A 13303-nucleotide genomic window follows, 5' to 3' on the forward strand; every position below is an offset into this window, starting at 1 on the left:
ATAACGGTATACTCGTAATTTGTTTCATGAGGTGGGACCCTGGAAGAAGCTGAACGAGCCTTTTTTCTGTGGTTTCCTATCTACTGCTTTCACATGGAGCTAGAACATCTTTTTCTTTTGTGAAGCATTTGTATTTCAGTCCTAATCTTTTGGAATTTAAGTCAATCATATTTCAATATATTTGTACATATAGGAAGAGAGCTTTTACTAGTTGATAGTTTAGCCATTTAAAGAATCCTCTCCTAAAAATAAAGCTATTCTTGGAGAATGTAGTACTGCTATTAAAGAGTACTTGCTAGGTTGCAGCATAGCTCCAGTCTCTCATAGTCTTACAAGTCACACTGTGTTCTTTAGAGTCAGAATGGTGATGAAGAAATATGCTGTTAATTAAAGTCATCTCTTTTTCTCCTAGGGTGAAGCAGGTGAAATAATTGCCTCCTTGCTGCCAGGACAGAAGGGCGACCCAGGATTTCCAGGTCTTCCAGGGATACCTGTAAGTTCTGTGAAGTACTATAACGCTGTGTTCTGCCAAAAAGATAACATGAAAAGTATTTTCATTACAGGACGATTGGAACATTGGTGCTAGGGATCCATATGTTTATGTGGACAACCAGGGCTCGCACTTAAAGTACCTGTAGTTTATGGCTTCAGGGAAAGTAAATGCTTTAAATGCTTCCGTACTGCTCTTCATAGTGTGACCCACAGAGGCCAGAAAGGTCCCCTAGTCAGGGAAGCAGTATCCAACAGACAGTGGTACTCATTGACTTGCTTCTCTCTTTCCGCTGCCTTGTTTCCCCTGCCTGTTCCCCCTTCCTAGGCATTCTCTGTCAGTTCTGGATTTCCCTTTCCTTCTTCACCCTGAGGTATATTGTATGTAACATCTGCCTTTCTGGGCTGTAGCCACTATTTTGGATGGTGGGAAGAGAGGGTGATGTCTCAGCTGTTCTCCTTATGCTGCACCTCCTGAGCAGTGTTTCTGTTCTCCCAGCAGTCTTCCATGAAAACAGCTAGTGACTCCAGGCCCTGTGCTTCCCGCTGAGCCACTCGCTGCTGCAGTGGAAGAGCAAGGGGAGCAGGCCTATCGGTCTGGACTGGACAGAAGCCAGAGACTCCCATTTCCTGGTGCAGAGAGACAACCCCCAGGCCATTCTGACCAGACTGAGCCTATTAGCATTTCTGTTCCTCTGATCTGTGCTTCCCTATTGTCTGTTTCTGGCTGGGAGGAATCACAAATACAAAGTGTTTTGTTGTTCTCTCTCAGTGCATAAAGAGAAAGAAAGTGCTAAAGTAGTTCAAAACAAACAAAAAAGCATTCCTTTATCCAAGCCAGAGAGATGTATTGATGAGAGCAGAACACTCCTAACACTAAGTACCCTCCTTTAGACCTTTCCACAAGGACAGATGGGTGGGTTAGTGGTCAGCTATTTTGATTTGACGTGTATGGGGTGCCAGCTATTGGTGTTTTCTGACCTTGAATGCCTTACTGTTTGGTTTTTGTTCATAGAAGGGTGCCTCTATCATAGCCTCCTCCCCTTTCCCAACAGGGACCACCCGGTGCCATGGGAATACCAGGTCCAGTTGGCCCTCCAGGGCCCCCAGGTTTGACGGTAAGCTTCTTTAACCTGTTACCCATAAAGTGTTAAATGGGACAGTTACTTCTTTGTTTAATGTTCTCAGTGGCAGGTTGTTGAAGTGCAGAGATCTTGGTAATCAAGACTTGGTATGAAGACATCAAGAACCAAGCATTCAGCTCATCCTGGGGCTGCTACTGTGCACATTTAAATGTGATACATTTGAAACAACCTGTTCCCAGACCTTTTCTTGCTTTAAATCAGGCTGAATCTTTGTGCAGCGTCCTTGTGTGAAACCTGAGGGGCAAGATTTGGCTTATTTTAGACAAGGATGATTCTTTCATTAATGCTTAATACCTTACTGTATAATTTTATTTGACTCTTACTTAAAGGAAGAGTTCCCTTCTCATATATTTGTGAAGTTGAATAGCATGAGGAAGAGTTATCAGAGGAAGGCAAGGTGCCTTGTCAACATGGCTGTAATGCACAGGAGTCAGAGTAGCGACGTTAGTTTTGTTGGGTTTTGCCACACAGGGGCATTATAAAGTGCTTGGAAGTGACCTTTTTTTGTTGTTTCCTTTTTTAATAGGGACCTCCTGGTCCACCAGGGCTGCCAGGACCTAAGGTATTTTCTTTCTCTCATTGATGCTGGTGGTGCACTGTTCTGTTTTTCTTGCTGTTCATTTGTAATGTCTAAGGGCTGATGAGTTATACTTTTTGCAGGGTAATATGGGTTTGAATTTCCAAGGACCCAAAGGTGAAAAAGTGAGTAGGTGATCATGATGAGATTTTTGCTTATTACATTCAAAATACTTATGCATGCCATTATGGCTTGTCTCACCTGTAACAAACTGCCATCTTCTTGCACATCAGGGTGAACAAGGTCTTCAGGGACCTCCAGGGCCACCAGGACAAATTGGAGAACAGAAGAGACCAAATGACATTGAGTTTCAGAAAGGAGATCAGGTGAGTTGCAAACTGTCCATCTGCAATGAACCTGTGATCAAGCTGAAGCCTCTGTTGCTTTGGCTCATATATACTCACATCCTGCTTACTGCAGAGGCTCTATTATTTTTCTTACCGTACTGAATAGTACTTTTAAAGGCCTGAGTACTTTTCCTTTAATAGAAGGTGTGCCAGTCACATTACCTCAGTTACTTCCCTTGGTAAAATAGCTATTCTTAAGAAACTCTCTTAAAGGAAGTTCATAGTAACAGTAGAAGCAGTTAAAGTACTCTCTTTCCTTGGTACACCCAGACTGTGATTTTCAAAGCTGTCTGGGGATTCAGATTCCCAGTAATGAACCAGCTGTGTCATCCATTGTGAAGAAGTCTGTCAAAAATTTTAACTCGGTTCCTTTCTTTCTTCTGTTCTACTTTTTTCTCTCCTTTTTTTTTTCTTGTCATTATTAATCACCCCAAGATCTTTCTTCTGCATGGTCCGAATGAAATGCTTCCCCCATTTCTGGCCTTTTAAAAATACATCTCGAGCCAAATTATGACAGTAAGCTTAAACTGTTGGTTTGATTTGTATGGATCCTTCCTCACCCATAAATGCCAAAAAGTCATTGGGAGAGTTGCCATTTTTTAGGTTATTATGTTTCCTTCTGTACTGGGGAGCATTTCACAGTACCCTGGGTGCCAGTCACAGACACTGAGCAGCACCAGCAGGATCGTGGGTACCTGGATTTCCTGTTTTCTTTGAAGTTTCTGTGGTATTCTCAAATACCACCCCGAGTAATAGAAGAGTTAAGAGTGGTGAGTGATTGGTTGTTTTGCAAATATCACTGTAGTAACTGAGCTTTAAATTTTAACTGTTAGTTTCCTCCATCTATATTTGTATCAGTTTCTTCCTTTCCACCTTTCCGTCTTGAGTAGCACAGCAGAGAAGAAGGCTTTGGTACTACTGTCTAGCCGTGTTTTCATTTAGGGAAGTTCTGCCCTTCATCTTGATCAAACCATTTGTTACTCTTCCTTTCAGAGGAACATTAGGCATCACTAAGGCATTACCTAGAGCTATCCACTGATGTACATTTGCAATGCACAGTCATCTTAGAAGGGTCTCAGTCTCTGGTTTTGTCTCTGTTTTACTCGATGGTAGGACAGAAGGTAAAGAGCAGCATTATGTGTCTTTATAGTTCTAAGGAAACACAAGGTGACATTTTGACACACTGTAGTAGAAACAAAATTTCATCTGACTTTATTAGGGTCAGAGTAATTTGCCTCTGTCATCAGGGATCTCTGAAGGACTAATTATACTGGGATTGAGTTATATAAATGTACAAAATAAAAGCATTCTAACTACATTCCTTTTAAAGCACTATGACTTACAAACACTGAGTGAGTGCATTGCATTTGACCAACACTAACAATGATTTCAAAGCTTACATATTTGGTCTTACTTCAACAAAGGTTATACTCAGTAGTACACAATCAGTAAAATCCTTCAGCATTACACTTCTTATTTTGTGAAGTACACGCAAAGTTCTGGCGTGTACCCATACCTGTGCTCTGACTGAAAATCAAGTAAAAGTCTGGGGGGCCTCCAAGAAAATAGCAGAAACTCTACACAGAAACCTATTGTGGATTCAGCAGTCAGCAGCCTTTCTTTAGGTTAACGGTGAAGAGATTTAAGAACTTGCACAAAGGTGTAACAAGAAGTACCAGAAACCGTAACTTCTTAACACTTTTCAGATGAACACCCTATCGATCCTGATGGTCTCACAACTTCAGCAGTTACCACTAATCTAATGACTTTTGCTCCTCTTATTGCAGCAGGATCTGGCATTTATTTATTCTACTTTCTTTCCTGGTTTGGGTTTTTTAGTTTTCCTTCTTTTTATTATTGTATAGCAGCTGCAGGCCACCAAACCAGCTGCTGCAGTGCACGCAGGAGGCAGTTGTATCTTAGAGTGAATCATCTAAATAAACAGGATGTGCAGTTAATAAAATTTATAGATGCTCTTGAAGTTCCACACAAAGAAAGAATAAATATGATCTTTTACTGTCCATAGTACTTGGAAATTAAAGAAATTGACTGAGCTACTATGGAGTGATGGAGGCTTTAATCCTTTTTTTTCTTTGCCATGCTTGACAGGGTATTCCAGGTGATCCAGGTCCACCAGGACTTCCTGGGCCACAAGGCCCTCCTGTGAGTAGTCCTCTTTTAGTTCTTTTTTTTTTTTGTTGCATCTGTATCAGAACTGTAAATTCATTCTGCACTGGCTTGTGGGCTCAGTTTAAGATGACCTTTGTGTGTCCAGGGTCTTCCCGGTGGCGTAAAAGGTGAAAAAGGTGAGCAAGGAGAACCAGGCAAAAGAGTAAGTAATCTGTTTAACCAAACATTTATCTTTCCAATCAGTGTTATCTTTGAGAATTAAGCAAATGTTGAATTCAGGTGGGGCCATCAGCCTCTGGGTAAGAGACTTTTTTTTCCATAACCTGACAAAATAGTGAATGATGCATCTGGTTCATGAAAGTGCTTCCAGCTATGGATCTCTCAGTACTTTTTGATCTGCTTGTAGATCTTAGTTTTGAGGGCAGGAGAAAATAATCTAAATTATGTTGCATGTGGAAACCTTCAGAGTTGTTGGACTGCTTGACTGAGGCAGCAGGGGTTTGTTTCCTTGTAGAGAGGGTTTTCTTTCAGTTTGTGATGTACTGGGCTGTCAAGCAGCACAAGATTGGTATGTATTTAAGCTGGTCTATGTAAACTCATCCTCAGTGCGTTTACTTGTGAGTCAGAAAACCAAGTCTCCGAACACTGCATTAAGACCAAGTCCATTTGTCACTCCCCAAGAAGCTACTTCAGTTTATGTGCTATCGGGATACATGATATCGGGAGGGGATAGTCAGGAAAGCTGCTGCATCTATGGGTAGCATGGGTCACTTTGTTCCTGTCTAGATTCAAATCCATCCTGGAATTGAAATTTACTTGGATATCAGAGCTCAGAAAAACTGAGGAAGATCATAGAAGTGCTAAGAAATAGGATGAAAATGACATGGCTGGACCAGCAAAGAAAAGGCAAGCTGCTACCAGCTCAAAGCATTCTGTATTTTCACTTTCCCAGCTACTGAAGCCATAGTTTCATCAGTGTAATGGGCCCCTGCGAAAACCAAGACACAAGTCTTTCTCAGGTTAATTGGACAATGTATAAACACTGTTTAGAAACATAGTAGTAGTAGGTTTTCCAATTAAAATAGGAAATAAATACAATGCAAACAAATCTTTGATAATCCAGACAAAATACTCCTAGTTGCTGAGATTTAGAGGAGGGCTTTGGTTTGCCTTCACTAAGGAACATAACAAATGAGGCAGATTGACAAAGCCAAAATTCTCATTGTATTTTGAGTGGGTTTGAATTGCATTTTCCAAGTTGTTCCTCTCTGCAAAAGGAAATGGGAACTACAGAAATTTGCAGAGATCTGAAAGGAGAAAGGTCCTGAGGGGTATATAGCAGGTGCCTTTCGCCAAAAGCTTGTTTACCAACATTTTTGTTTGATTTTATTACTCTGAATTTGGGCATGTTGCATACTTCAGTTTTGCTATTGCATTACTTTAAAGCTGCCTTTTTGGGCCTCATATGATTCTGCTGGGAGTCAAACCCATTTCACATATAAAGACATCAGAATATGTAATCAAACAGTTCTGCAGACTCACATGAGATCTTAAAACTTCATGTTTGAGAATGAGAATTCATCACTAAATAAAAAGAATTCACAAATCACGTTATACTCTAATACACAGTATCTGCTGTTAGGTCTTACTATCGACTTCCCAGTGACTGAGAGCTAATCTTGGCACTGTGATGAAACTTGGTCACCTATTCTTGTCATGTTCCAGCAGGTGTCCCCCTTACATAGAGCTTCTGTAACAGTCACACTAGAGTTCTGTTGCCCAGTGAATGATCTGGAATAAAGTGGAGCTTGCACTACTTTTGTCACAGCAATGAGAAATCTGTTGTTGAATATGTGGGGTTTGGAAGCGTTTTAGCAAGAATATATGGGTTTTAGAAGTCAGTGCTTTGAGCAGAATTGCACTTTATATTTTTGTTGATACTATTCTTTAGAAAATTGCATTTGGTTTAAAGGAGAGTTAAAATTCAAGCACATAAATGCTTGTATTTCATTTCAGTGGTCACATTATACCAATTTCATAATTAAATGTAATGTTCTGGTGTTTAGGGAGCTAGGATCTGTTTTCCAAATAAAGGCTTTCTCTATTGTTAAAATAAAGGGAGTTAACACAATGAATCAGCAATAGTTAACTGAAGATCATTTTGTGCTGTACTCACACAACATTTCTTTGAAACTTGCCATGTTATTGTGTTCTGGTTTTCAAAATGAACCCCTCAGTTTAAATAACTCCATTGATTTTATTTGATCGATGTCTTTGACATGTTTGTCCCAAGGACTGCATTCTAGAGAAAGTCTGGCTTATTGAAAAATGGGAAATAAGTAGCACAGTTTCCATAAGAATTCTTCACCCCTGAAGCATTTTATTTCAATGAATGTTTATGTCTTTGAAGGGAAAGCCTGGCAAAGATGGAGAACCTGGTCAGCCTGGTAGGGATGTGAGTAACTCTTACATTTCTAATCTGACTCCTTAAAAGCTTTTCTTCTGATACAAAGATCTGAGTGTGATTATCTTTTTATTTTCTTGAAGGGCTTACCTGGTGGGCCTGGAATAAATGGTGCTCCAGGAAGAGACGGTGAAAAGGTATGCCAGGTTTCTTGTCATTAGTGCTGTAGCAGCTTGAAAATACGTCATGACTGGGTTCAGCTGTGGCCGAGTAGTAATTGCGTTGCCTATGCTATTACAGTCTTGAGGAATACTTGCAATAACTTTCTTTTGTACTAATACACGGTTTAAAAAAATGCTCTTAATTTCTTTGATAGGGTGAAAAAGGTGACGTTGGTCCCCCTGGTCCTCCTGGAATTGTAAGTTGCTGATCGTTTCTTTTCTTCTTGCATTTGGTTGACAGTGTTGTTTCATCAGGGTGACTGTGGGTCCTGTCTCTGGGTATAACAGTAACAGAACCAGCAAAGATTTCATATATTCACTAATAGAAATGATTGTTTCCTTCTTTCAAGATAGATTCTGTGCCCTAGGATTTGCTAGGTTGCAAACACAAGGCTAGACGCTAACCTCAGACCAGCAGAAATTGAGTCAGCTTCACTGAAGCCTGTTATAACCATGTTGGCTTGGCAGTAAAAATGCTTCTTATTGGGAAGTGCTCTTTACTGGAATTTTACCTGGTAATTCAGTGGAGTGGGAAAAGCATCTGTCATTGGTATGAGGTTCAAAGTATGTTGAACTTTTCCTCCCTCACTTCTCTTTACCATTCCAGTGACACTTTCCATGACGTGTCGTTTCACATAAACATGAAACATTTACAGGTCATTTCAAGACCAGGCATTGATGCAGCAGTGGGACCAAAAGGTAGCAAAGGATTGCCAGGACTTCCAGGAGCCAAAGGGGAGCGTGGATTCTCTGGTAGGCCTGGGCCACCTGGCTTGCCAGGTTCACCAGGTAGGAGAGCAAGCATTAAAATAACTTGTATGCTGAAATGTCTGAATGTATATTTAGTTTCACAGTCTTTTCACACTCCTTTGGATACATGGCCTGAGCAGAAACTGATGGCAGAACTATTTAGAGCTACTTGTGAGCTTGAAGGGTGGTCCTAAACTTATGGGGTCATGAAGTTCTGAGAAGCTCTGAACACTGATTGCCACTGCTGTGGTGACCAGAGGATGCTAATAATCAAGGCTGTCAAAACAGATACTAACATAATGGTCTTAGGGGTAATTTATCCCATATCACTTACCTGTGTTCTTTTCATCTTAGGGATCACTACTGTTGGACCTCCTGGCCCACCTGGCTTACCTGGTGAGAGAGGACAGAAGGGAGATCCAGGTTTACCTGGTATTTCTATTCCTGGGCAGCCAGGACTTGATGGACCACGAGGACCTCCAGGACCACCAGGTCCCCCAGGGCCACCTGCACCATCTGTTCCTACTGGTAAGTGATGACCACATAGATAACAAGTAAAAGAGACTGGAGAGTCAAAAGAGTGATTTTTCACAGAATTGCAGTTTCATTTCATAAATATTCTCATTTGTAGACCACAAAAAACTTTGGATGAAGCTCTTTTTTGGTATAAGGGAAGTGGGGAATGGGAGATGGAATATGAGAACTGTAGTGGAGAGGGGGTAACGTGGTTCAGGGAGGAATTTAGTGTCTAGATGTCTTTGGCAACTTAAGTCCCCTCACTGGTGATACTTCATGCACATGCTTTTAGGATATGAGGCTGAACAGCAGAATGTAGTGTACAGATGGAAGTGTGTAGGCTGTGGGAAGCAGTGGGAGGCAGTTGAGGTTGTAAAGGGGAACTGATGATTGTTTCCTTTTGAGTTTGGATTACGTTGGTGGGTTTTCATTAGCAGTCCTCTGTCTGAATTGCAAAGTGTTTGGCCTGTGATTGTGTGGGTGTATTAGAATATTCACACAAATACTAGGGAGTGCAATTTTGTACTGAATACATGTGTTCAGTGCTGCTGTCAGTCTGTAACAAATCGATCATTAAACCTCTCCTGATTCTCCTTAGGTGAAGGGATATGTGAGCAGGGGCCACCAGGTCCTCCAGGAATTCCAGGACAACAAGGCTTTACAGGGGAGCGAGGCCAAAAAGGTGCAGTGTCCATGTCTATCTCGTTTCTTCTCTTTTTGTAAAGCTTGTTACATAATGTAAAGCCTGCATTAAATAAGGATAAACAGTATCTCTTGCCAGTAGGGTTCAGTGCAAATATTTTCTTCTTCTGAGTAAGAAATGTGGTTTTTGGGGTGTGTAGGATAGTCCCTCACCCTAGTGTTAAAGCACAGAAATCTTCAAGTGAATGAGGCTCCAACCAATGCTAGGGCCTAGCATGGCTCGTGATTAAAGTAAAATGGAAGTTCAGATTTATGAGTACTTCCCAATTGCAGAGCAGCTAAGTGCTTTATAACAGCAGTTTCCAACTCTATGTGGAAAAGTTTTATTCTTATTTCATAAATAAATTGGACATTTTTTATGGAAAGCAACATTGAAATTATAAATGCAAGATTCCTGATTTGAGTTGGTCAGTCTGCAATGTGTGTGTGTGCTTGTTTGGTAAGCAAAAGAAAGATATCTTTAACATGTATCCTTATTTCCAAAAAGACAACCTTGCAATGAGGATGCTGATATGGGTAAGTGAGAATTTTTTCCTAGCTCAACCATGGACATCCTACATGACTTTGGGCATCTCATTTTATTTTGTACTCCTTTCAAACAGAAGCCTTTTTTCTCATGGAAATTGTAAGGGTTAATTAACCTAATGAAGTGCTTGAATACTACATTGGCAAGTGTCAGAAAAGTCTATATGTGAAGCAAATTCCTCAGCTTCTGGAAACCATTATTTCCCCCCCCCTCTTCTTTCTATGAAATAAGTTTAGCCTGTTGTCAAATCAGTGAAACTTTCCCAGTATTTATTTTGCACTCAGAGTTTAATTAAAGTTTGGATTTTAATATATGGTTTAGAATTCTTTTAATGTTTTCTGAGATCTGGTTTGCAAGTGTGCTTTTTCTGTGCAAATCTTTTCAGGTGATCAAGGAGACACATGCTTCAATTGCATAGGGACTGGAATAACTGGGCCTCCTGGGGAGAGAGGACCACCAGGACCTCCAGGTAGTCCAGGTAAAGTTATGGTCTTCACTATTTTGCTTAATATATTCCATGAAGTCACTTTGTATCTGAGTATCTGTGTATAATGTGATGTATATAAATTCAGATGCACAGTTGGCAGCTCCAATATATAGGTGATGCTTGTCCTGTTTTGCACAGTTGGGGAGTGTAAGGAAGAGATGGTTGGATACATGTAAAACAATCACTTCTTTTCTGAAAATCCAGTCTTCCAAAATAAATTCGCTCATCAAAGACAGACTTGCAAACATTTTGTGTATCAAAAGTTTAAGGTCTGCTATAGATTTAAGTGAAAGAGAGAAATTAACTTCTACTTGCTATTCCTGAAATGATAGAGGAGCTGGAGCTTTTTACAAGTGTGACATTTTTTGACATTACTGATTTAACTTAGAGTTGCAAATTTGGTTCTCAAATAACATCAAGCTCCCCCAAAAAAGCAGATTAAACCTTGCCTGGTTTTAGAACAACTTGGCTGTTATCTTATGCAAACAGCATGCTTGGTATTTACAGCTTCTACAGTTTTATCTTTTTCTTTTGTGTTTTTGTGCTCTACTCAGGTTCTCCTGGTTTTCCTGGACCAAAAGGTGAAAAGGGGCTTCCTGGATTAACTGGCCTTGTAGGGCCACCAGTAAGTGGTGGTGTTGTGTTCTGGTCTCACTTGTCTTTCATGTTTGGTAGATCTGTGCACAGTAGATGTGAATTTGTGTATAATAACTCTTTTTTGTCCATAACTAGCTTGAATTTATAATTCTTGTGCCAAACTCAGAAAAAGAGTGAAAGAACAACTGGAAAAACTGAAATGCTTATTTTTCTTTTCTATTTTTTTTTTTTTCCTTCCCCTCAGGGATTCCCAGGGTCCCCAGGTGCTCCTGGGAGACCTGGTCCTAAAGGAGACCCAGGGGATGTCCTGACATCTCCAAGAATGAAAGGTGACAAAGGAGAACCTGGCTTCCCAGGACCTCCAGGTCTTCCTGGCATAGATGGCACTCCTGGGCGAGATGGACTGCCAGGTCTACCTGGCCCTAAAGGAGAACCTGTGAGTTCCATTTAATGATGTTTCTGGTTGGACAGATGTGTTGGGAAGTCCTGGATGCGTTTGTTATAGTGTACATAAGAGGAGTGGCAAATGTGATGAACACAGAGTGATGATGTGCAGGTGTACTCCCTGAATCTGTCAGTGCCTCTAAAAATAAGCTGAGACTTCTCTCAAATAGTGTCAGATGGTCCCTTCTACCACTGTCTACATTTCACCTATGAGGCATGAAGAATTAAGTACCCAGGTTTAGACCTTATCCCTGCTATGTTAGTAAGATGTAGGCAGCTAATGATCTTGAGAGCTAGAAGGATAGAAACTGCCAAACAGTTTCAAAACAGAAACAGTGAAACACTTTACTCCTTTGCTGGTAAATGCATGTTCCTCTTTCCCACCCCGCTCTTCCTTTTACAGGGCAGTGTTGCATTCAAAGGAGAAATGGGTATTCCAGGTGATCCAGGATTACCAGGTCTACCTGGAGACAAAGGGCTTCCTGGCCCTCCTGGGTTTGGTCCACAAGGTTTACCTGGTGAAAAGGGCATCCAAGGTGTGTCGGGCCGTCCAGGGCCTCCTGGAGTTCCTGGTGAGTTGGTCTCTCTGTGCTGTTGAACAAAAGCTGTAAAATCAAGTTTTGTCCTTTTGCTCCAGATAGTTCTCAGAACATAATGCTGCTTTTAAGCTTTTACCAAAGGTGTTGTAAGATCTTGTATTTATAAGCTTCCTTACTGAGGGTCATCACAGAATCATGAAGCAAGCAGAATTTGTACTCTATTACTGTAGGCATGTGAGTCATCCTTGTGCTTCTCCTTCTTGATTGACTACAGTGAAAATGCATTGTAACTACCATCTGGTTATGCTTAATAATACTGCAACTACAACAGATTTCTAAAACAAGGGTTTGCTCTGAACAAGTTTGCTTTTGTTACTTCCTTGTCAACTACTCGGATCCTGATCAAGTTGTGCTGGTGTCAGCTATGGAGAGTACTATTCACATGACAGTACCTAGGAGCAAACTAGAAGAAATAACATTTCAAGAAAACTATTTTAACATTAAATAGTGCTTCTAAGCCTGTAAGTTCTGTATGGGGCTTGGGGGTGGATAGCCTGTTGGGTAAACCATTGCTGGTGTTCGTTCTTTGTCAGCTTAGGATGTGGCTAACACCTTTTACTGCACAAAATAAAACAGACAAGAAACTTCTCCTGAGTGATACATATTGCTTCTTTTTGGTGTTAGGTCCAAAAGGTGACCCTGGTCAGACTATTACAGAACCAGGAGTACCTGGCCCCCCTGGTCCTCCAGGAAGAAGTGGTGACCCAGGTCTTCCAGGTAAAGCAACAACTAGATGTCCAGGGAGTTCAAAGAGCTTTTTATTCTGATTCTTGATAACTACGTTGATTTTCTTCTTTTTGCAGGAGATCCTGGTCAGCCAGGTCAGCGTGGCTTATCAGGCATCCCAGGTGCAAAAGGAGAGCCAGGTATTCCTGGCATTGGCCTTCCAGGTCCACCAGGCCCAAAAGGTATGTTTACACTCATGTTGCTGTACTGCACTGGCTGGAAGAGGGAACACAGGGATGTGTCTCCTCACTTTTTCCTAGTGAGTTGATTTCTGGTTTTAGAATCCTTCAAAAAATGTTTGTCTTTGATTTACACATCCTTATAATAGTTTAAGAAATAGGAGGAAAAAGCCTGCTGAGCTCTTATTCCTCTGTTCACTGTACTGCTCCTTCACATTTACACTATTCAGTAAACCAAGGGCACTAAAGAAAATAGGTAAAACTTTGGTATATGATGAATGTCTGAGCTTGGGTCGATAAATGATCTCCAGATGCTGTCTCAAGGTGTTAATGGTTCTGATGTGAACTTGTCTGTAATTCCTATTAGAGCACACAGCATGGGGAGTGCTCCCCTCTGTGAGGAGTCCCAGAGATCTTCTGTTTCAAAAACTGTAAACCCAAAAGTTGTTTCAGCCAAACATAAC

General features: G+C 41.0%; 1 protein-coding gene across 4 annotated transcripts in view; it reads left to right on the forward strand.

Moving 5' to 3' along the window:
• The window catches only part of COL4A5 (collagen type IV alpha 5 chain), a 77428-nt gene that overhangs the window by 35886 nt on the left and 28239 nt on the right, over positions 1-13303 (forward strand). For all 4 annotated transcript variants that reach the window (XR_009741924.1, XM_061445711.1, XM_061445709.1 and 1 more), the window contains exons 9-27: positions 413-493; positions 1545-1607; positions 2161-2196; positions 2295-2336; positions 2445-2537; positions 4668-4721; positions 4834-4890; positions 7099-7143; positions 7236-7289; positions 7469-7510; positions 7970-8102; positions 8418-8591; positions 9178-9261; positions 10193-10285; positions 10849-10919; positions 11136-11327; positions 11739-11907; positions 12559-12651; positions 12738-12842. Coding sequence is in view for 3 of the 4 variants with exons in the window: in XM_061445711.1 (XP_061301695.1) it covers positions 413-493; positions 1545-1607; positions 2161-2196; positions 2295-2336; positions 2445-2537; positions 4668-4721; positions 4834-4890; positions 7099-7143; positions 7236-7289; positions 7469-7510; positions 7970-8102; positions 8418-8591; positions 9178-9261; positions 10193-10285; positions 10849-10919; positions 11136-11327; positions 11739-11907; positions 12559-12651; positions 12738-12842 (1681 nt within the window). In the remaining variant the exon portion in view is untranslated. The remainder of the gene's footprint in view (positions 1-412; positions 494-1544; positions 1608-2160; positions 2197-2294; positions 2337-2444; positions 2538-4667; positions 4722-4833; positions 4891-7098; positions 7144-7235; positions 7290-7468; positions 7511-7969; positions 8103-8417; positions 8592-9177; positions 9262-10192; positions 10286-10848; positions 10920-11135; positions 11328-11738; positions 11908-12558; positions 12652-12737; positions 12843-13303) is intronic.

This window comes from Pezoporus flaviventris, unplaced genomic scaffold, assembly GCF_033815535.1.
Source record: "Pezoporus flaviventris isolate CSIRO_AGI_PZ_B2104156 unplaced genomic scaffold, CSIRO_AGI_Pfla_v1 ptg000005l, whole genome shotgun sequence".
NCBI lineage: Eukaryota > Metazoa > Chordata > Aves > Psittaciformes > Psittacidae > Pezoporus > Pezoporus flaviventris.